This window comes from Enoplosus armatus, chromosome 2 (genome assembly GCF_043641665.1).
Source record: "Enoplosus armatus isolate fEnoArm2 chromosome 2, fEnoArm2.hap1, whole genome shotgun sequence".
Classification (NCBI taxonomy): Eukaryota; Metazoa; Chordata; class Actinopteri; order Centrarchiformes; family Enoplosidae; genus Enoplosus; species Enoplosus armatus.
This window is the reverse complement of record NC_092181.1, coordinates 2,613,402-2,638,436: the sequence shown is the minus strand read 5'-3', so window position 1 is coordinate 2,638,436 and position 25,035 is coordinate 2,613,402. Positions and strand designations below refer to the sequence as shown.

Below are 25,035 nucleotides of genomic sequence, written 5' to 3'. Positions count from 1 at the left end.
ACAGTGCTGTTATTGTTGTGTTGCAGGACAGGTTCAAACTTGATCACCCTCGTTAGTATGCGGACTTTGGTGACACTGTAAACCCCTGCAGAGCGCAGCTGTAACCTGAGCAGCTCTGCACGAGCCTTCGCCTGTAATAATAACTACAAATATGATAATCACATACAAAGGGAGAACATGTTTTGTAAGTATCATCAAAGTAACGCAACTACAGCTAAAGTACAGGTGAGTAATCCTCAGTTAGTTAGTAGTTTTCTGAGCGCGCACAGGTGAAATACACGGAATTGCGCACTCAGCAGTTTCGTCCAGGCACGTCACTTCCCAGGAAGTCCAAAACTTTTCCACATGAGCAGCGGGCTGCGGGGGGAGGAGGCACTTTCAGGATTATCTGGGGTCTTTGCCAAGGCGGTAGGGCAGATTTTGAACCGCCTCGGCGCTCAGTGACATAACAGATCGGCGGAGGACAGTCGCCGAAAAGTAACCTCCCATTAAAGTCTGCCACTGACAAGGAGAAGAAAACCAAAACGCTCGGAGCGATGCGTGAACTCAGTCCGGTCCCGCAACGGTTTGACCCACAACTCCCGCGAGTTTGACGGATGTTTCGGAGATGGCCTGAACTTTTTCTTCTTCCCAGAGAGTGGACTCCAGTGCACAGTAACCCTGCAGTTTGCGGAGTAGCAGCAGAGCTCGGAGCATGCAGCCTGCAGACACCAACTCGGGTTGATCCCAGTCTGGACTCCCCTGCTCCTTTCAGCTGTCCTCTCAGGCCGGGCTCGGGCTCGGGGAGGAGATGAGCGCTCAGGATGGGACTGTGCCTCGGTACCGAAGTCACAGAGGAGAAGAAGGCGAGGATACACAGCGCCAAGATAGACCGAGACCTGTACGAGTCCGCCAAACGGGAAATGAATGTGGTTAAAATACTCTTACTAGGTGAGACTGACGACTGAACATCCTGATATGAACTCACCTTAAACTCACCTGACAGAGGTCTGTCCCCGGGGCTGTATTGTCCCTGTGCATACAGTGTATGAACTGCACCTGTATCCTGCACTGGATGACATGATAAAAGCCCTCATGTGAAGCCATGAAGGAGTTTACCATCAATTTTGGTTGACAAATCCTCCCCAAGAACACAGTGTTAATGGAAAACGTTGCATGTTCAATGATAAAACCTGACCACAGATGAGTAGCTGCAAGTTTATTGTGATTGATCTCTAATATATTTGAACCATCATTTTATAACCTCGTCCAGGTGCAGCAGAGAGCGGTAAAAGCACTTTGGTCAAACAGATGAAGATCATCCACAGCAATGGATTCACCAAGCAGGAGCTCACCAGCTTCAAGGTTGGAAACACACACACACACACACTTGATCACACTACAGCCTGGTTCACCCTGCCTGACGTTTTTATCTAACTGTCTATTAGCATACAGTGGGCGTGGTGTAACAGAGAGCTGGTTAACAATCATATTTGTCTCATATCTTTATGAAGGGAAGTAATACCGAACTAATAAATTACTCCAATTGATCGGTAAGTGATAGGTTTGGGTTTAGGTTATCATCATAGTGTAGAACAGAGGAAGTCAAGAGGTCAGTTTGTGCCGCAGGCACAACTTAAGGGAAAGACGTTAAAGATGGGGAGGCAGTGATGGCGATGAGCTGGAAAACGAGGCGATGCTTAGTTCCTGTGGGGGACTGAGATTTCTCATGATACCCAGGGTCAGATCCAAGTTGGTATGCAGCGGTTTGGCTCGCATCTGCTCTTCCTTCTGTGTGTGTGTCAGTGTGTGTGTGTGTGAGTGAGTGTGAGTGTCTGAAAGCCAAATTCCTCCGTTGTACGAGGGGTTGGGATGGGGTGGGGAGAATGGAAACGGTTCAACACACACCAGTTTCACCCCATCAGCTTGTTTTTACAGAAGGCTTATCTTCTTCCACATCCCCCTCCTTTAACCTCTCACCACATTTTTACTCTCCTCTTTTTGCTATTCTGTATCTTTTCCTCTTTTTCTCTCCCTACCTCCTCCTTCCTGTTATGCATATACATAATGAGTATGTGATGACAGAAAAGGCCTTTCTCTGTCTTCCTCATGCTTCAGCTACCTGCTCTATAGAAACAGGCCTGAAGAACATAATTCACACTCTTTTTAGTTTGTGAAGCAAACTGGTGTTCAAACTGAACAAAAAATAACTAACATAAAAATAACTCTATTTGGACAGATGGTTGGTGTTTGAGCGTGTGATCATCTTATGTGCCATAGATAATATCTATGTCCTGGAAATATGCAAAACACTGTCAGACTTTGTCAAAATGTTGGCAGTTACTCATTGGCCTGGATTATGCACAGGACATATGAAGGTCCCAGTTGTTTGTACAGGCAGCTGGGATGTTTGAATGCATTCCTAGATATTAAAGACGCCTCGACTCCCTCTCTGCACTCCTCTCTCCTTCTGCTGCCTCTAACAGTCACCTGCAGGTCATCCTGTCATCATACTGTCTTTTGTTGGACTGTGCTGGAGGAAGAAAGATAACCCCTGAGTAGCTCAATTTATGCTTTTATCAGTTTGAGTAGGGCTGGATGTCAAACCTCAACGGAATAAAACGTGTATCAACATTTGTCAAATACCAAAAGTTGGTGTCGAATGTCTGTCTAATTCATAACCACGTGAACTTTGTCTTGGATCAGATGGTTGCTAATTTAAATACACATTTTGACAATTTTAGACTGTATTTTACAAAGTTTGTGTTCAGAAGACGTTAAACACTTGAGAACTTCTTCTTTTGTTAAATTAAATAAACGGGTGGAAAAACATGTTTTGATATCGGCACCAGAACTCAGGGACTATATTGCCTCTAGTATCAAACAAGACTAAGAGTCTGCAGCCATGCTAGCAGCTCTGCGAGGCTGTACTCAATGCTAATGTTAGCGTGCTAACATGCTCACAATAACAATGCTAAGATGCTGATGTTTAGCAGGTATAATGTTTACCATGTTCATCATCTTGGTCGACAAAATAAATATTGTAATGTATCCGTCAGGAGCAGAACCTGATCTTTCCTGCTTTCTCTATGCACAATAGATGTCAGAACCTCCTTATGTTGCATTTATACAACTATGTAATCAGTATACAAAGAGCATTTACATGTGCAAGCATGCAGACATGCATCAACACATGTTGAATGCCAGTGGTTAAATCTTTTTTGTTGTTGTCCCTGTTGTCAGTTGGGCTTGCCTTTGTTCTCAGGTGACGCCCTTATTTGCAAGTGGAAAAATGACACTAACCCACAAACCTTCCCTTCCCTGACCATCCCAACCTCCCACAGCAAACACTGACACACCCTCCCCTGCACACACACACTCTCTGATATAAATGAGCTCATCGTTCTTTATCAGGCCTGTGTGTGTGTTTGTTTCTGCCTCTGAAGTGCAAGCTGCTGTCTGTGTGTCCACCAGTGCAGTAGTAACTATCTGAACCCCGCTTTGAACTGGACAGGTTATCCCTGCTCCACTCTAACCCTTCTCTCAAGTTTCCCCTGAAGGCACGGCGAGAAAAAAACATCTCTTTATTTCTCTGTCTGGCTTTTTGTGGTCCTGCCAGCCAGGTTTGTATTGCATTAGGACCATGACAGGACAGCCTGTTTGAGAGGAATAAGGGGAGGAAAAGTAGGAAGGGGGCTCCTCTTTGTCTCATCCCTCCTTTATTTGCAGCCCGAGGCCGTGGTGTTGTTTTTACTGTGGAGAGGCTGATGGACTGAGATTTTTCCCTTCATTCTCTTCCAATACACACAACTCTGTATCAACAAAACCAATGCTTTGTGTGTGTGTGTGTGTGTGTGTGTGTGTGTGTGTGTGTGTGTGTGTGTGTGTGTGCACAAACATGTTGGCATGGCAATGGATAACTTTTATGAACTTATTTTGTATTTTTCATCCTGGAATCTCTGTGGATTCGGATGTTTGTATGAGGAAGTTTCTTTAAAAATGCGATGAATCTGGGGGCTTTCTCACCTGGAACGGCTGTGAGGTTTTGGTTTGTGAAATCAGCAGAGCTTAAAACTTACAAACAAGCCACACGTACTTAGTTATACATTGTTAGCAGAACAGATTGTGGTTAATGATTAAATATCAGGCCACCGCCAGTTTAGCCGCATACTTTGTTGTTGTGTTTTTGTGGCAAATGCTCCGACACAAGACAACTGCTAACGGCTGTTAGTTTTTCTGTGTTCAGGGAGCCGATCCAAACAGCAAGCTGGACAAGAACAATAGTTCAGTGTATCTGGATGGATTTAAAGATTATACTGTTGTAATGGGAGTTGTAATATCTCCGCTGACGCACAGTGTACCGCAAAGTTCCCACAGTGCTTTAAACTGTGATGGTGGTAGGAATATTAATAGCCAGCAGGAAACAAAGGTTGGAGAATTGTGAGAGATCTCTGTCTGTGGGACTTCCTCTCAAACTGACACACACACACACGCACACACACACACACACACACACACACACGCACACACACGTTGGTGAAAACATGGTCTCTTTTTACTCTATACTTTTCCAGAGAGGTGACGTATAGCTGATGGTGGATTCAGATTACCATACAATGACACACCTGTAGTGAACTGACAGAATGGCTCAGTGTTTGTCTATCAGGGATAATGTAGCCTTCAGGTGGAAAGTGCGTTTAGTTACAACAAGCTGGTACAAGCTGGACCGCTACTCCAAAAGTGTTACCAAATGATACCTACTGTTATTTAGAGAAACAGCCACACATGTGTTTTCTACACACACAAACTATCTGATGTTGTAGGGGGTTTAGCCACGACCCCCCTCCTCTCTCTGTGCCTCCCACCTTTACTGTCAACACAAGACTAAAGTAGGCCTTGAGTCAGAGAGGGAGGAACTTGGAAACAATTGATACGGAGGATAAAGGTGGAGCGAGGGAGGGAAGGAAGGAAGACAAGTGAACCAACTGAAGGCAGAGACGAGGAGACAGCCACTGAAAATGTTTCACTTTTAGTGAAACATCTCAGCTACTATATATATAAATCTGGTGTAGACATTCATGGGTCCCAGAGGATGAATTGTAATAACTTTGATCGCCTGTCTTTACATCTAGCGCCATTATCAGGTCAGAATTATTAATGTCCAATACTTTCATAACCAAATATTTGCAAATTCAATGACACACACAAATGTTGTCATGCTAACACGGTAAACGAAGATGGTGAACATGACAACATCAGCATGTTAGCATTGTCATTGTGAGCATGTTAGCATGCAGACATTAGCATTGAGCTCAAAGCTACAGCCTCGTAGAACTGCTAGCATGGCATTAGTGACTGACCACGTCATAAACACTGCTTGAGTTTTTCTGGTGAGTTTAGGATTTGTCGGCTCACAGAATATAGTTCTCAAGACTGCCATCACCCCTATATCACTAACTGCCTAATTTTTAGTGTTGTTTGTGGCCATAAAACATAGAAAATGCACAATAAAGATCCAGTATTTGTTGTTCTTAAGACTATAAGAATGTATTATTACCATGTGACAAAGTTAATGTGATGTGAAATCTGCACAGATGACAGTGATGGTGAGACAGAGGGAGACAAACGCACAAAGCAGCTTATTTCTGACACAAATCAATGGCACTCTGTCGGCAAAGGTTCTCCCCTAATGCCACGGCGTCAGCAGCCCTCAGCCCAGCTCTCGTCGTAGGATGAAGCCCTGTCACCTCCCTGAGTTATCTCACCTCACACATTTCACTGGGAGAGCAACACATCTCGGTCTGGACACTGAAACACACACAGAGAGAGGAGAGCGACCAGACTGTGATAGAATTGTGATGGAATGTGAAGCTTATCTTTAGCTGGCAGGAGAGTGACGGAGAGTATAACACACACACACACACACACACACACACACACACACACACACACACACACACACACACACACACACACACACTTCCCAACTCCCTGCAGGAGTCACTCTGCTCAGTCACTAGTCTCAAGGTGAGCACTAAAACAGAGTCATGAGTTTAATTTATATGAGTTACACGGTACTTTCACTCTCTTACACTCTCAGTAGGCTTGAGTGCAGGTCCATGGGGTGTGATAGTACACACACACACTTTGTCCCACATATACAGACGGGGGACAAATTAAAGGAAAAAACCTGAATAAATGAGTGGAGAAACGTATCAAATGCTTCCGTGCACCGTGAGTATGAAAATGATGTGAACAAAATGCTGCGGGCTTTACAGTCACCAGATGACAAACCCAGTTGGAAGATTTAGGACCAACGTGAAAGACAATGCCAGCAGCGAACGTACCGACATGAGAGTGGTGTCAATCTTCTCTTCTGACTCAGCACTTGTTGGTGCTGTCACGTGCTTGTGTTTTAACCAGATAACCCATACTGTACCGTACACTGGAAAATGTGATCATAAGACAAACTGAAGTAAGCTCTTAGCAAAGACAACAATATCCAACACTATCAGAAAACATAAGGTTTCTGTGAATCAAGGTAAAAAAAAACAGAAGAATTTGCCCACAAACTGTTTTTTAATGTGATGCAGCAAACCAGACTGTTGCCTGAATTTTTGTTTTGTCCCGTTGCCATGGCTGCTCATGAACTTAACCCATGAACTTTTATCTTTGGCAGCCTGCAGTGCTGGATAACCTCCTGACCTCCATGAAGTTTGTCCTCCACGGCATGGGCGTCCTCCGGATCAACCTGGCTAACAACCGGAACAAGGTAGTCTGTCTGCACATCTCTGTGGCTACCTGTCTGGCATTTTGTACCTTTTTCTCCAGATCTTTCTATCTTTCTCTTTCTCATCCTGCTCCTCTTCGGTTGACATTTATCTTCAGTTTTATGCTGATGGTTTTCCTGCATTGCACCCAGATCTTCTCTAGAGGGCAGCATCTCAGCGCTGCCACCACAGCTGCTGCATCTGTCACCACACACGCACACACACGCACACACACACACACACAGTTTGCATGCACAAGAGAGAGCAAAAAGTTAGATGTTAGGTGGGTGGTTTGGTGATTGTGAGATTCAATTTGATTTGAACTTTATTGTCAAAGTTATTAGAGCTCGTGCACAGCCCACCCACTCAGCACATCCTGCTGGGAGATGATAACCAAAGCACTTCCCCTATTAAATGTCACCAGGGTGTGTTTGTGTGTGTGTTGTCACGTGTGTTTGTGTGCAAATCCCTTCATTTGTGCATCTCTACTGATTACCAATTCTAGACAGCAGAGACAGATTCATAAACTTTTCTGTCGTTTAGACTCGCATCCTTTTTTCCATCTGGCCCCCGCTCCTCCCCGACCGGCTGCCCATCCATCCACATTTCTGTCTCCGTCTCTTCTTGCAGGTCCACGCCCATTCTGTCCTGTCCTGTGGGCGGTGTTTTGACGAAGAACAGGTGCTGTTTCCTTTCCTTAGCCACGCCCTGTCCTGTCTGTTGGCCGACCAGGGGGTGAGGACCGCGGCGGCCCGGGGATACGAGTACGAGCTCAATGACTCGGCGCTCTAGTGAGTACTGTTCCAGCACTCACTCACTGTAAATCTGGAAAGAGCAATGGTCAACTCATCAGTGAAGGAAGTGTTCAGGAGCCTTGATGTCTTATGCTGGAAGTATTTATTGAAGCTTGGCCAAGGAGAATGGAGAGATGATCAATACAGTGGTTACTGCATGATGCCTCAACATGCTACAAACATCACACGCCCAGAAATGGTCAAACTCTGTGCACTAACAGCAGGTGCAGATTTAGTCTAAATAAGCGTTTACCTGTTACAGTTTACGATATGTCTGCACACACTGACCTGAAGACATATATGAACTCTGTCCTTGGCTGCTACGGCAACGCAGCTCTCTCTATCTGAATGGCTCATGTCTTTCCCAGACACCACAGACAGCTGCTGTTTGCTCTCAAGTGAGGCAGACAGTGTCTCTTCCACTGAGACCTATCGCTAACCTAATGCTGACCTCAGTTCCTACCTTACTGACCCCTAATTCTGACCACTAGAGGACATGGATGAAGATAGAAAACTCCACAACACTCACGCTGTGCTGAGGAGATGCAGGGGTCTAATTAGCTGGACTTAGCAGCTGATGCTCGGCCGTGTGCTCGCTGTCACTGGGAATCAGAGTCTGGAGATTAGGCAGGAAAGAGGAAGGGAGAGAAACCCAAATAAACTGTAACTACATGTACCTCCACAGCTATTATACACATCCATGTAACATCCTTAAAATACATACATGTGTTTGGTTTTGTCTGTGTGCATGTAAGAGAAAAGCAATGCGACACAAATAACTAGGTATTAAGGTATTAATACATTTGATTGCAGAGGTTGTTTAAAAATTTGCATATTTAAGAAAAAGTCAAATGTGTGCGGGCACAGTAATGAAAGTAAAGATGTGAGGGTGACGAGGAAGACTGAAAATAAGAAACAAGTGTGGAGGGGATGGCGTGTGTGATGCTCAAGTCAGACAGAGCTGGGACCCACCAGGAGGCCGTCTGTTCTCATCCTCTACCCCAGCGAGAGGCCTCGTCTCTGGGGTTATCTACACCGACAGGCCCCCTGGTTCCCACTGAGAGCCACCGTACATCACCATCACCCTCTGCTCTCCTCAGGCACAAACACACACACACACATGTTTGTGCTTCTATACTTGTGAGGACCCTTAAGCTTAAAGGGAATTTCCAGTTTAGTACAACATGGGTTTTAGTTTTTTGTGGTTAGGCTATTATTTTTATCAGTAATAATAAGACGTTATTCAAACTTATTTCTAGGTTTGGTAGGTCAACTTAAATTCTTTACTACTTACCTTACTATGTGTAGTTGTAAGTACACTCAGCTGTCCTGTACAATGAGGGATTATTACTGACATTTCAGGTGTGCTCAGTCTTGGTTTTTCTACAAAATGAAGCGTCTTAGATATTCTGGCTAAACTGTCACCTTGTTGACAACCTGTCAATTGTCTGACCACTTTCTTGGTCCCTCAAGCTTTTAAATTTTTGTTTTGACTATGTTCACCAGCTAGTCTCTAACTTTGTCTGTGTGCTGTTTGGTGCTGAGCAGGTAGTGTTCAGTGGGTTTTTAGTGACTCTATGAGAGCGGTGAGAGTGAACCAGAACAGTAAAGTTTCGGGCCGGACATCTAAACAATGAGCTGAAACTCACTATAAAGCTGAGGGGAGCTGCAGACTCAGGCAGGCCGCTGTTTTCAGTGAAAAGCTCTAAGAACGGACTGTACGCTACCTGCTCAGCACCAAACAGCAGACAGACACAGTCAGTGACTAGCTGGTGAACATAGTGGAGCATTTAGCAGCTAAAGAGCCAGATGTTTCCCTCAGGAGTTGGTGGAGACCAAAACAGAGCTAAAAGGAGAGTGAATATTCGACTTATATTCATCAGGTGGCCGCAAAGACGACTCTAAATGGATGCTAATGTTGCTCCGTGTCTGCTGAAAGTGTAAATAGGTAACTGTTGCCATATCAACTTTATAAGGTGATAATGTCCAAGGTCAGTTTACAGTTTGTTCTGCTGCTCTAAATGTACTCACTTGAAAAATAACCCCACTCTCTAAAACTCAGATTGGTCCTCACAAAGACAGAAGTACAAAACAGACCCTTGCATGTTGTCTGCACTGTACAGCGTCCGGCAGGCAGTGTGTTTTTTAAGCAGCAGGATGTGTGTTGCTGTCCAAGAAACTGATTCAGAATGACTAGTTGAGAATGTCACAGTCAGTTCAGGTAGGTGGAGACATCACTGTCTGTGTGTGTGTGTGTGTTTGGAAAAAGATCACGTGCACACACACTCACACACACATGATACAGTTGATTACGCCAGTTGTGTTAATAGCTAATCTGTGTTTTAAAGCTTAGCCTCAGTGTGTTATTATGGTAAACCACAGTGTGAATATTCATCGCGATGAGCCGCTGCACCCCATGGCGCTCCAGCCTTATCACTGCACACCCGCCACCTGGCAGCTGACACGGCCACAACACACACACACACACACACACACACAATGTACGAGTCTACACACACACAACTGATACCTGATTTTATTCTCTTTTGATCTCAAGTTTGTCTGCAGGTTATTAAATTTTCCTTCCTGTCTCTTTCTGTTTCCCCTCGTTTTCTCCTCTGTCTTTCACCTTTTTGCACCCTTCTGTCTCTCTCTGCCTCCTCCTCTTCCTCATTTCGTAGTTTCTTTGAGAACATGACCCGCATCACGTCTCCAGATTACGTGCCCACGGAGACCGATGTTCTCCGAGTACGACTGAGGACGACGGGCGTGATAGAGACCCAGTTCAAAGTCAACCACCTCATTTTCAGGTAGACACCTTTCACTTGGCTTTTTATGAAGACGTAATACTGCAGAATAACGGTGCTTATAACCACTGAATCACTCCAGGAGCGCCTGTCGTACCAACTTACTTCACTTCTTTAGCACTCTTATCTCTGCCTACAGCCATGTGATAGGCCCAAGATGTGAGATGGAGATCAGCAGCTTCATTCAATACGTCAATATGGCGCCTATCAGTTGGCTTTGCACTCATCTACTGACCGCACACGTTCAAAAGCATCAGTGGCTCAGTCTTATCAGTGGAGAAGCAGAGGGCAGGTATCTGAGCCCTGGAGGCTCATGTCAGATGACCATATTCATCTCTGATCAATGAGCTGGTGTCACATAATACCAACTTCTTTATCATCCTCCAATGGCTGAACTCATTTCCTGGAGGCGCTGATGGTCATGACAGGGTGACAGATATTAATGAACTTGATTTCTCTGCAGCCTGACAGATGCAGAACAAACCAGCATCAAACACAACACTAATAATGTTTCTTTAAACAGCAATCGCTGATGTTGCTGATGTTGCTGATGTTGTGTGAGGCTCATTTTGTTGTTTGAATAAATGTTGACAACGTAACAGCTGTGGTATCAGTTCTGGTAAATTGTTTGAAATACCTTAATTTGAAATAACCAACACTTTTCAAATGCATCAATTTTTAAAATGATGTCTTATCACACATTACAAAAATAACCTAAAACTGGAAAAGGTAGAATATTCTGAAGTAAACTGACATGTGTGCCCCTGAATGTTTGCAGTTAAATCATTTAAAGTAGTTGAAATACTGAAACAGTTGTAGTTGAAGTGGCAGTCAAACTACAAATACTGAAATAAGTTGAAATAGCTGTTAAAACAGAAGTGCTAAATTAAGTCGAAGCTTCAGTGTAAGTTGAGTGAAGTTGAAGTATCACTTGAATCTTAAGTGCTGAAAGGACCTGAAGATTCAGTTGAGACGCCAACCGAAGTATATGTGACAGATTGAGCTGGATGCTGTCAGTTGAAGTGGTTAAACTGAAAGATTGTGTCAGTTAAAGTGTCGGCTTTTGTACAGTTTCCATTACCTGCTGGTCCGTGGAAGTTAGGATATAATGTTCAGCTATTTTAGACATCACTGGTTACTGGCAGGTTGTGCCACAATATGTATTTGAAAAACAGTTCTGGTGTCAGTTCCTTGGACTTAAACAGCTCTCTAAATTAAAGAAATGACTAAGTAGATTTTACAAGTTAAAAATTAAAATTAACTAAAAGTAGTGGCTGCAGGGTTTTCAAATGTTTTTGGCTAATTCAGTTAATTAAATCCCTTAAAAAAACGAGGTATTTAATTACATTGATACAGAAATATTAAGCATTTCCAGCCTTGCTAACAGCTCTGGGAGGCTGTACTTAGACACAGTGGAACTTTGAGCGAAATGCTCAACATCAGCATGCTAACATGCTCACAATAACAATGCTAACATGCTGATGTTTAGCAGGTATAATGTTTACCATGTTCACCGTCTTAGTTTAGCACGTTAGCATGCTAACATTTGTTAATTAGCAGTAAATAAAAAGTACAGCTGAGGCTGATGGGAATCTCATTAGTTTTGCAGGTATTTGGTCATAAACTAAAACATTAGACAAATACATTTTGACCTGATGATGCTACTAAAAGTTAAGAGATCAACAAAGTTATTACAAGGAGAGCAGGAATGTCTATATCAAATTTCATAGCAATCCATCCAATAGTTGTTGAGATATTTCACTCAAAGCCACTAGAAGACGCTAGAAGAAAAGTGAGGGAATCACCAACGTCATTAGGATTCATCGTCCAGGAGCCATTCATAGCTATTGAAAAATGTGATATGAGATATTTCACTGGACATGTGAAAATATGTTGGTGGAGCTAGAGAAAAGGCAGGGGATTGCAAAAAACAGTAAAAAGTAAATATCTGGGTGGAGGACCAACTGACAGACCGACATTGCCGTCCGTGCAAAAACCCTATAAATCCAAAATCGACAAACGATTGATAAAGTGATAGACACAACACTCGGTAGGAACAGTAGATCAAAATGTTGCCCAACCCTAGTTGGACAGAGCTCTGAGTCTAGCCGAATGGTGTCTCGTGCCAAATAGACCAGTTACAGAAAAATCTAAAGACATTTTTTGTAGAAATGGATAAAAGATGATTCTTTCTTTCATGTACAAATGATTAAGATTTGCTCCTGGGCAGTAATTTCTTACTGATTTCCCAGTGAACACTGAACATTTGTGGTCCGTAGAAGTGGAAATCAAGGGGTCCATTTTTTGAGTGTTGGCCCATAACGGCAGCATGAAGGATTGTGGGTGATTTTCCACAGGTTGGTTTTATTGGAAAGGTAATGGGCCATGGAGGGTTAACAAGGATACATTCAGCCCTACACACATTTCATTGTGTCTGTCTACAGTGTATCTACCAATTCAAGACAATCAGATTACTTTCTTCCTCTTTCTTAGTAATGTCTACCTGAAGAGCACATCTTCTGTCCTTCATCCGTGCTCAACATTACATCTCATATGGAATCGCACTAATAAACCACATTACCTCAGCTTTTCATAAGAGCTCTGTTTAGCATATAAACATTGTAGAGCGAGTCAGTTTGTCAGCAGATGACAGACTCAGACTGGGGCATTTGTGTCACATCTAAATACTCCCTTTAGATCTCTGGATGCCGCTGACTCGTGTGTGTTTTTGCATTTAGTGCCGTACACACATTTGACAGTCAAAAGTATTTCACATCAGGAAAAGTTTCACCAGCAGAGAAACGCTTTGATCATAACCGTATCTGCCGTCCTGTGCAGATAATTGCTGCTTTTTCCTTGCAGTCTTACTGCTTGCGTCACTGTCAGCTAGTTGTTTTGACTTTTTCTGGGTTTTTTTGTTGTGTGTTAGTGTGTTGTGTTATTTTTTCTTCCTGTGAAACACTGTGATAGTGACATCACCACAAGGTGACAACGTCTGGGCGGGGGTGGCTGAGTCCCAGGTGGTGCTGCAAGACGGAGCCCAGCCTCCCCGCTTTCACACACCCTTTCTCTTATCTGCCTAAATTCTTGAGGAGATAAATAATTGGGTATAGTTAATTGACAGAGAGCACAGTGAGTGTGTGTGTGTCTGTCTGTGTGTCTGTCTGTGTGTGTGTGTGTGTGTGTGTGTGTGTGTGTGTGTGTGTGTGTGTGTGTGTGTGTGTGTGTGTGTGTAGGCTCATGTCTGTGACTTGGAGAGATCTTCTTCATCAACCTCGGGGTTGATGAAGAAGCTTAGCATAAGTTGATGTAATTATTTCAAACTTAGTGACAAAAAGGGTATTAAAGGGATTTGGAGAAGTGGATGGATTGTGTTTGTCAGATAGACAGCATGAGTTCTTCCATTCAGACATAGACAGTATGTAGTTTTACTAACTAATAACCTAACAAATGATTTCCTTAATTATAAGTGGATACACTGGATTTGGACATTTTGGTTCACTTTTCAACATTTGAGTAACATCGGTGTTCATTCAGCAGAGGTTTAGGAAAGCAGCAGCGACTGCAGAGTTAATATGGAAATGGAGATTTCTGCTCTGGCTTGGTCTCGTTTAGTATATATTAAGGCTGCACTTGTAGCTAACACAAGGTGAAACTGTCTCCCTCAGCTCAATGACTGTCTGTCTCTTGTTGGTTGACACTCAAGATTTCTCATCTGAGCCTGCATCTGCGCCCTGCACTCCTACTTTTATTATTTAAGAATTGTTTTTTGTTGATATTGTTTTTAAATGATTCTGGCTCTTGGTGTATTGCTGCAGGATGCGTTTGCTCTGCTGAAGCTGCAAATTAAAGTGTTTAAAAAAAATGCAGGCCTTAGGCTTTCAGTGGTCTATCACGCAAAACATGTATCCCCAACATTCCCAGGTCCATTCTGGCCCAGGACCTTTATTGCATGTCATCAACCCTCCCACCTCCCTCACCACCATAATTAATATTTTCATGGGTTTAAATGGAGCTTTTCTTTCAAGGACATTCCTATATGTCCTATAATTTGTACCAAATTACATAGTTCTCTTCCAGGAAACGTCTTGGAACGGCCAATAAGTAACAAGAAACTGCAGCAGAGAAATGCCCTTTAGAAACCGTGTCAGTACATACTGTCCACCACAGAGCACTGTTTTTTTTTCTTTTTTAATAACAAAACTTAAAGGATACCCTTTATAAATGTTTGTTATTATGTCTTAACAATAACAATATTATCTTATATATCATTATCAGATTTACAAAGTCTCAAACATGTGTTACTAGTGGCCTAAAAAAATCCAGGATCGGTCCGGCTGTAGTGTGGAATCTTTCAATATATCTGAAAGCATAAACATCAACAAGCTTGGACTTATGTATTAGTATATATATATTGTGTTCGATCAATCCTTGTCTCATTTGCTGCGTCTCACATTACAAGACAACACCTCCTGGAATCTGTCATGTAGAAGTAAACACACAGTTAAATATTAAATCATTAATAATGTATAAGACTTTCACAGTGTTTAACACCAAACTTAAGTTCCTTCTGTGTATCAAAGACACTCTGAATAATGAATGTGAACAACTGTTCAGGATTTGCATAATTCACATTAGATACCATCTCCAGGCAAACGTAATGATCCCACACAGTACGATAGTGTGACGTCAGTCTGCCTCAGTCCTGCTGCACAAAGAAGAGGCTTCACCCACACCTCCGTCACCTGCCTTTAGATCGGGATGTGGAGGATGAGGGAGAAATTAACTAAAGCCAACGCATTCTTCTGGAAATTAAAACAAAGTTTTTGCCAAATGACATCCAAACGCACACATCCAGTATTGCTCTGGTAGCTACTATGACTCACAAGCTTAATGGTTAGCTAGCTAGCAATTAGCTAGTTGTCCCAAATCACATTTGATTTGCTAAATTTCAAGATGAGCCATTAAGTATTTTAACGTTTGATGCATATTTAGCATGAAACAATAGATAACGTAACAAGACACAGGGACACAGGGTTAGAACTACAAAATGTTTTTTATTTTACTGTGTCTTTAATATACTTGTAGGTGTCAACTTTTGGTGTTCTTTAATACAGAACAAATGTTTAAAAGGTGTGTACAAATTCAGTGAGTGTTAATTAGTGACCTTTTAAAGGTAGCTTTTTTTAACTTAAAATAAAACCACGATAGCTCAACGGGCTGACACGAAAGTCGTATCATTTAACTTTTTTTAGACTTCTCATTTAACTTTCGGAAGCACAGGAAGTTAGATGAAGTTGTGTGCTAAATGTGTTGTTGACAGTAATCGACCACTAAAAATGACACTTCCTCTAATCGTCTGTGTGGGACGGTAAAGTAGAAAATCTGTAAACTCCCAATGAATGAGTGGGTATGACCGATCACAACTTGTCATTCTCTGTTGGAGAGAATAAAACTGCAATTTAAAGCACATTTTCTCAGGTGTTGAAGCCTTTATGTCAGTTTTGATGGAATCCTTTAAAAAAGGAACAAGTCCTGTACTACGCACAGGCACAAATGTGCAAAATGCACCCTGAATCGTTGATAAATTAGTGGCACTCCAGGTCTCATTATCTTGTTATTCAAACACCTAATCAACAGTGCAAGGGATGACAGTCTTTCATCAAGCCGTCATCTCTCCAGTAGTGTGCAGGCGTGTGTGTGTGTCTGTATGTGTGTGTGTGTGTGGGAGAGCGTACAGTCTCACAGCTTTACACCCAGACACAGCCTAGTTTGCATACAGACGTCCTGTTTGACCTTTGACCCCTCAGTGTAATAAGGATCTGGGTCTTTTCCTGCATCATTAACATCAACTGCTCTGATAATTACAATTACAACACTGCAGATGAGGGTGAACATTATGGGGCAAGAACGGCGGGTGTGGAGGGAGGAGAGGAGGAAAGGATGATGTTAACTGAAGACGAGGTGTGATTATATAACGAAAAGTGGTCCTTTATACAGACAAGGTCGTAGTTGGGAGCATGTTTGCTCTCTGTAGATGTTGGCTTAATCATTTTTCATTTAGAGAATAATACAATATAAAGTATATGCAGTAAAGTCCGTTTTTTTTTTAAAGAATTAAAAAAAACATCAGCTTTACCTTTTTAACATTTTTGAAGACAATTAAGTAACGGTTTTGCAGGCCTTGACTCTCATGTCAAGTCCTAAATGTTCGTCATAATGTGTGCCCAAACCAAAGTAATGTAAAACCCATTATTTAAATCATGAATACTTAATATCGAATACTTTTCAGTATACAACACAAACTAAAACTGACCAACACTAACTCTTACATTTGCCACATTTGAGCAACAAATTAGACAAAAAAAATCTGAACTCAAGGTCCACCCACTAGATTTTTCCAGAGCTTTGTAGCGCACATTTCATGTTGTTGTTTTGATGTTAGCATTCAGCATAAAATGTGCCAAAGTACAGCCTCACAGAGCTGCTAGCGAGTCGAGGACACGCCTCGTCCTTTCTGGCTCCTTCGAAGGCAGGCAGGTTGCTGGACGCAGGTCTTGACTGAACATGATATGAAAGCTTGAGGGGGTTGTGGACAGGCAGCACACTTATTACCAGTCAGAGTGTGTGTTATTAGGGTGACGTTGTGCCCGTGTGCTTGTGAGTAGGTTTGTGTAATGAAGCATCAGCTTCACTGACATGTCCTGTGCCGGGCTTCAATATCCATCGAAAATTTCCATCGGAAGTCTTATCTCTTCTTTACGTTGGACCGCCTTAGCTGTTTGTTTCCCTCTTTGTGCGTCTGTGCCTCCACGTGTTCATTTCCCCTCTCAATAAAGAGCTGCATTAACTCACTGGATGCTCAAATGGAAGGTGGGAGATGGCACATCTGGCTTTGAAAATGGGTGAAATGGGACAAACTGATTTGTCTCTCTCTCTCTCTCTCTCTGTCTCTCTGCTCTTATTCCTGTCGTGTTTTTCTCTCTCGTCCTTTTGGAGAACATTGACCTTTACGCTCTTTGTGCTGCCGTGTTGTGATTGTCTCGGGGAAAATGTTGTGATTGTCTTGGTGAAAATTGAAAAGGGGGGAGCCCGGTCTGCAGGGACATGCTCCTCTTTGTGTGTGTGTGTGTGTGTGTGAGTGTAAATCCCATATTTTAGGAATATCTGACCTTATCCAAAACTAATGCAATCATCAGTCATTGATCAGAGTTATCCCTCTGTGCTACAGTAGGCTACACCATCAGTATGCGAGGTCATGAACACACAGAAAGCACAGCCTTACACTTTTCTACTGGAAATTGAATCCGGATAAAGGACATATCAGTCACAATGAGATGTCATTTCACATGCTTACACACACACACACACACACACACACACACACACACATTTGACTTGAATACAGTGCTGCCTTCACCATCTGATGAATGATAAATGAACCAATTTTCTCCCCCTTATTAGTATGATATCATACAGGGGATGATGTCTTTTACAATTTTACGTCCGATAGCAGAGATCTGGATTAAAATACAAATGTGTGTAATATGTAATATTGTTATGTGTAATAATAATGTGATGTTAATGTAATGTTCATGCCTGCAAAATCAGACAGAAAAGAAAATCTCTTATTATCTGAGTAGCAAAGCAAGATGAGAAATTGTAATGTTTAAGAGCATATGGACAAAATGACTTTTTTTGATACTCAACACCTGAACAGTGGCTTCGACTGGCAGCAGACATTTTGCCACATCATGGCGGGAAAAGCACAGGTGTAATTAACAACATTTACGATGGCCCTGTTCCATTCAAGTGGCCTGCTGAGTCAGTAAGCCAGCCGGCACAATACAAGGCTCTGAATATAGCACACCTAAATAGGATGCAGCCATGATTATTGTTATTGATTACACCTGTTTTTTTCTGCGCTGACATTTCAAAATGTCTGCTGTGGAAAAAAAGCAGACGGGAGCTCTCGTGTGTGCACATCGAGTCTGTAGGTGAGAAGTCGGGCACAAATTCTAGCCTACACGTCCCCTGAACGTTCACCTGAATGTGTTCTTCTGCTGTTTCTCAGAGCGATACGTGATGCATTTTACTGTATCTCTGCAGTTGTGTCGAGAGCTGTTTAGAGAGTAGAGAGTCCTGTTGAAGCTGCTCCAATCAATATTTTTAACAATGGATAAAAGTACTATGTGCAGTGATGAATCCACAGATAATGAATCACTGGTCTCTGCTGAGCGTTTTAGCTTCTTTCAGGTTATTGTTTTGCCCAACTTCACTGTTTCGGTTCCCTCTCATCAACTTGGTTTCTAGCCACTGCAGGCAGCTGCTTTCAGCATGAAAGCTCTGAAAACCCACTGTACGCTACTGCTCAGCACCAAACAGCAGACAGAGAAAGTTAGTGATTTAGTTAGAGCCGTTGCTAAAAGACAAGGTTCCTAATGACTGCTAATGTTGCTGCGTGTCTGGTGGATGTGTGAATAGTCAACTATTTGCTAACATGTTCGCTGTGTCAACTTTTTCATGTGATAATACAGTATGTCAATGTTGTGATTACAGCTGGTTCCAAGGAGCCAAAAAGTAATTAAATGAATTAATACTGCTTTAAGTAAATAGGAAAACAATGTTACTAAGCAAGTGTATTTGCAAATAGACAACTGATGCGTAACGAGTCCTGTTTGTCTTTATGTTGTTTTCTATTTCTCGTTCTTATATTTCTTGTTAATCTTTCTCTGCACTTTGACCTCCCCCTCTTCAGCTCGATTCCTCACTTGTCCACATTTCCTCTATCTGTGAAAACTGTCAGTCAAATGTTCTTATTATCTGCATCTGTGTGTGTGTGTGTGTGTGTGTGTAGGATGTACGATGTTGGAGGCCAGAGAACAGAGCGCAGGAAGTGGATTGGTTGTTTCGAGGATGTCAGGGCGGTGCTGTTCGTGGTGTCGCTCAGCGGTTATGACATGACCCTGGTGGAGGACCCCTCCATGGTACAGACTGCACTCAATTACCCCCTCACAAAGGTTCATGCTCTCCAATCAGAGCAACTACAGACCACTTGTTAAGTGTCTCATAGACCAGCCATCTGATGGTGTTATTGTCTTCTCTCTGCAGAATCGTCTTCAGGAGAGCATGAAACTCTTCTCCTCCATCTGCAACAACGTTTTCTTCCGCAGCACATCCATGGTGATACATTCATCCGTCACCTCCACCTCAGGAGGAAAACAAACAAATACATTCATTGAAAAGAATCTTTCAGACTTAGAGAGTTACCTCCTTTGTAATTTTAAAGTGACAATAGCTGACACTATAAAACATGATTTATTCATCGATGATATGCTGTTTCATGGGAGCCCTTTTTTAATGGAGGAATCAGAAATCATTATTATTATATTTTTTATGTCTGTGTGTATCCTTGCATGCTAATCATTTCTTACTTTCACTGGTCTCTCACTTGGCTGATAGTTTGTCAATCTGCACCAAAGCTGTAAGAGTTTGTTTAAAGAACCATCCTATACTGCAGTGCAGACCCCTTAAAACAAAGCTATGTGTACTTGGGACCGCTCTTTACAGGTTGCACAAAATAAGGTAATCATTTTTTATGGCATGGAAAAACAATCTTAGGGAATTTTTTAGTTGTTTCAAAGTGGAAAACTCTGCTGTAGTTAAAGTATCCACCACTCATCCAGAGATGTGGACTGGCAAGTGGCTCTAGCTTTATTAAAAAGTCACAGGACAAAAAAGGGTTAGTTTGACAGTTCAGCTGGTGGACGGAGCACATGGCTGAGTGGAGGAGACACAAGCAAAATCACTTTGTAGCTCTCCATTTGTTCCCTATGACACCATGAGACAAGAATAACACTAATGTGTTTGATAAATGCTGTTTCCACACACACACACAGGGCCCAGCCCCAGCCCTTTGTTTCTGAGTCTAATTAAACAGCGAGTTGTAATTAGGGTGAGCTTTGGAGAGGTGACATTTTCCCCTCTCTTTGCTTTTCCATTCCTGTTTCCGGTAAATGATCACATTAAAACAAGCGTGTAACGAGCTTGTTCAATTTATTCCACTTAACTCGCATTGAAAGCCCACTGAAAATAGAAGTCACTGCATGTTGACGCAAGTGTCAACTGCTGTCAACTCTTTTTCCAGAAGCCTTTCACTGTGAGAACACTGTTTATAACATTTCAGACAAGCCTATATAGAAAGAAAACTCCCATCTCTGACCAAACGAAGGCACTTTATAAAGCAAAACTCCACGTTTCAGTTTCGATATGTCGAGGTCATGAGGATAAGTCGTTTACAGTTCATGAAAAATATCACCACAGACACCGAAAATCTCAAAGATCTTAATAAGAAAGTTTTTGTAAATGATTCTGTTTTTTAACCATGAAGAAATTCTTTTTATATTTAAGGCTTCATTAGAGCCAAATGGGCAATTAAATGTGTGTGTGACGTGTTTATGTGCAGGGTGGTGTGTGGGCCTGCACATTAACATGGCTAACAGGCTCATTAAACAAAACTGTTTAATGATACCTTCTTTTTTTTTTAACGTGGGAGGGAAATTTGTAACCTCCACCTCAATTACTCTTCACTGTGGCTGGTCAGTGATAATTACACACCTATGTGTCACTCTCTATCCTGTTCATTGAAAATCTGCCCTACCTCATCCCTCCCTCGTTAATATCAGGGGCTTTTTGTGTGTGTGTGTGTGTGTGTGTGTTTGTTTTTGCGATCAAACAGGATGGAAAAGAGAGAAGTTGGGTCATAGTTTTAATTGGTCCACTACAAAGCCGTAAGCACCTGTGTAACGTGGCGGCAGTTTAGAGACAGAAAGACAGATTTATGAAAGTATTAGCTGAGCTTGTTTGAGTGCCTGCACTGGAGACTACATGAGTGATTGATTGCACACTGATGAGTGCAGCGAGGTCATTGATCCGCCACCATCACCCCACGCTGGTACCAACACAGTTATTGATTCTCACATTTTTATGTAAATATCTGCAATAAATGAGACTAAAATATTTGAAACTGATTGATTGGTTTCATTGTTTGGTTAGTTATTGCAGCGCTTCAGATGGGATTCACCAAATCAAATCAACATTTTCTTTTTTCTCATGATCTTTCGGATTGATTTTCCTTTTCCGCTGGAGAGGAAGCCTTTGACTTATGATGGGCTTCTCGTGCGCTCAGCTGATTGTTTTCTTTTGTGTGTTTTTATTGCAGATTTTATTCATGAACAAGATAGACCTTTTTCAAGACAAGATTTTACACTCTGGGCGACATCTGCGGTTATACCTGCCACAGTTTAAAGGTAGGTCTGATGTTACTTAGTTGTGTCATTTATTGTGTCCTGTCTCATGTAGTCGTGCCCACGTGGACTTATAAGACACCAAAAATACAGCTGCAGTGGTCAAACAATTATCAGACATAAGTTCTTACATAAAATCGCACTCAGTGGCCACTTTATTAGGTCAAATCAAATGCAACAGCTCAGCCATAAATTTTACCTTTACAAAGATAATTATGTTCAGTTTTGATTGACAATGTCAGAGAGGTATTGATTTAACTATATGTTTATTATTGAGCTTGTAGTTTGCGGTGGTATTAAACTTGACTGCATTACATTGAGTACATTTCAATATAATATATATAATCCAGTTCAACACCACCACTAACTACCTGCTCAGTGGTAAACGTATAGTTGAATTAACACCTCTCGGAAAGTTCTAACAAATACTGAACATTATAATCTTCCTTAATGTAGAAGTAGTGGCAGATCTGCTGTATTGGTGTACCTAATAAAGTGGCCGGGGAGTGCATACAGAATATTGTCTTCTGCCACAAAAAAAGTTTAGCTGTAATTCAGATTTGTACCAAACATCGACAGACCATCTTTCCTTTTAGCCTACATAAGGAACAATTTGTGCTGAGCATCATGAATATTACACTGTGACCTGTTTTGAAAAATAAATTACTATTTCAGCTATAAATCCTCAAATATATCAAAAGAAATGACCATTGTGCTCAGTTTAGGGGCTTTTAGATACAAACACAGGCTCTGATAATAAGTTCTCGGCCTCCCACACAGGTGGACACACACACACACACACACACACACACACACACACACACACACACACACACACACTGATTGTGTTATTTTTAGGGGTATTTTTGTATCTGCTCCGCTCAACATTTCGCTCAACAGTGGGCTGTGTCATCTCTGCCCTCATGCAAATGTCAATGTAAATGCTGAAACTCTTGAGATTGAGGTCCACCAACAGAGCAAGAGTCCATTTCACACTGACCTCAGATATGATGACTCGTCTAATACGGTGGCTCCCAACCTCTTTTTGTGTGATGTACCACCACAGCCCTATCAGCCGAGCTCACGTACCCCTTCACCAACACCAACCCGTCATGTTTCAGACGTCTTTATTTGAATTCATTTTAAACTGGATGTTATATAACACTTCACTATATGAAAGTGGACAACAATTACAATTACAACCATTTTTAAGAACAAGACAATCCCGTTTAGGCTTATTTTGTTTTTTTTTCCCATGCTTTTGCTCAGATTTGCCTCCTTATTACTACCACCAGAGTGGCAGAAGCCGGACGTTTGAACCATTTATCCATTACTTACTTCTCTGCTTCCTTAGATTAACTAAAGCACTTTGTTTTGTTGGGGTTGTCTTCCCCCTCTAAACTTCTCACATGGTTTCATTAAATAACTGTTCAAATCAAAAGGCTACAGAAAAAGTCAGAAAAATTCAAACAGATTTGTGCAGCACAACTTAAAGTACATTTACCACTGATTAGTAACTAGTTTTCATGAGCTCTCAATCGCATCACTTAGTGTTCCGGTTATTGTGACAATAAATCTACTAAAGATCAGCCTTGCAACGATTTATAATCCAATTTGTGTGTTTATTTTCCTCCTGGACGCAAATATGTAAATCATAATTTCTATTTTTGAAGTTAGCTGAGCTACTTCACAATCTTTCTGTGTACCTCTTGGTGTGTAAAGACCTCTGGTTTGGATTCACTGGCCTAATGCACACAAGCAGCCAGACGTTTCACTGATTCCTCGTCTCTCCTCGTCTCTCCTCCAGGTGCAGACTGCGACGTGGATTCGGCCGCCCGCTTCATCGCCGCCACCTTCGTCTCGCTCAACGCCACGCCCAGTAAGCTCATCTACCACCACTTCACCACGGCGACCGACACCTCCAACATCCAGGTTGTCTTCCAGGTGGTCATGGACACGATAATCAAAGAGAACCTGGAGGCCGTGTCGCTCCTGTGACCGCCAGCGGAGGTCCGAGGCGCCGCTGGACAGTCAGTCAGTGCTGTGGATCCTTTGGATGTCTCATTTCATCCTCTTTGGTTTCATGCAGCTTAGAAAAACAGTTTCAAAGAACATTGAAGGAGAAGGACCACTTGGCTGATCCTTCGTCGTGGGGTTGAGCCCTTAAATGTTGACTTTTGAGACCTCATGTTGAGAGTAATGGGCATTTATATTTTTGTACTGTACTATAAAACCAGACTATGAATGGTGATTTTTTTCTTTTGAGTACTTGATACACATACATGCCATTTGTTTGCCCATCTCTTCCTCTGTGTGTGTGTGTGTGTGTGTGTGTGTGTGTGGGCAGGACACACGGGGTGAGGATTTACTGTTTGTCCGTTACTTCCCGGGCACAGAGTTCACTCATGCATACCATCGTGTGTTTTCCACTCGCTCATCCATCATTGTGTCTCCGCTGTCCACATCCTGTGCGTCACACCCTCCTAATGAGGCGCTGATCGCTGTAAAAGCACCCCCGGTTTGTGTTTACTTGTCCTGAGCTGAAGTCTCACACACACACTTTGTTCATTTTAATCTGTGCCTTCACCTGTTCCCCTGACTCTCACCAGTCAGCGATGATGCAGGTATTTAATATTAGAAATGAGAAAAGTGCATGTAAAGAAACATCCCTGAAGCCTCCAACTTGTGTTTAATTTCCTTCCTTTCGCCTCTGATGATTATTGTCCCAATATCTGACACGCACACACGCTCATAAACCCTGACCTGTCAACAGGGTGATGCCTCCTATATGTGATTTGTGTGGCATTAAGTCTGCTGGGGTCTGACTGATCTGAAGGCTCCCCTGAGCGACTGACTGCTATCGCAGCAGCACCAATAAACAGGACATGGTTAAGACTGATGCGGTCTGATGTGGATACTGAAGGTGAAAGAAAAGAGAAAAAACACCCCCCAGTGCCTTATGATGAAGTGGAAATTTAAATGCTTCATAGTGTCTGTGTTTTTTTCCTTCTAATTCTTTGTATTTCATACTGTATCTCTACTCTTTAAGTCCTATACACCGTGTACTCATATTTTATGGTTTGTACTTTGTATTGAACTGAAACTACAATACAAAATAAATGGAGGCAGTGTTGGATCACTTATTTTTCCCTTCTCATCTCCCACTAGTTGAATATCTAAAGACAGATTTAAGCCACACAACAGGTTACCAGTGTTTGTTCATTTTAATAGATAAAATAAATAAAAGTACTTTCCAGGAAATCTGCTCTGCAGTCAACTTTCTGGACATTTAATACATTTTGTCAATGGCGGGCACATGTCAAGGGTTAAACAGTAAAGATGGGAAGTCATCTGGAAAGAAGATGGTTTCAACTAACAT

General features: G+C 42.2%; 1 protein-coding gene across 1 annotated transcript; it reads left to right on the top strand.

Moving 5' to 3' along the window:
- Nucleotides 1–564: 564 nt before the first annotated feature.
- gnav1 (guanine nucleotide binding protein (G protein) alpha v1) lies at nucleotides 565–24,795 on the top strand. Its single transcript, XM_070920355.1, has 9 exons — nucleotides 565–930; nucleotides 1,253–1,344; nucleotides 6,659–6,751; nucleotides 7,380–7,540; nucleotides 10,225–10,353; nucleotides 19,208–19,337; nucleotides 19,462–19,533; nucleotides 21,572–21,659; nucleotides 23,464–24,795. Exons 1-9 carry the CDS (start codon nucleotides 804–806, stop codon nucleotides 23,652–23,654), a joined length of 1,083 nt encoding a protein of 360 aa, XP_070776456.1. The 5' UTR covers nucleotides 565–803; the 3' UTR covers nucleotides 23,655–24,795.
- Nucleotides 24,796–25,035: the final 240 nt, after the last annotated feature.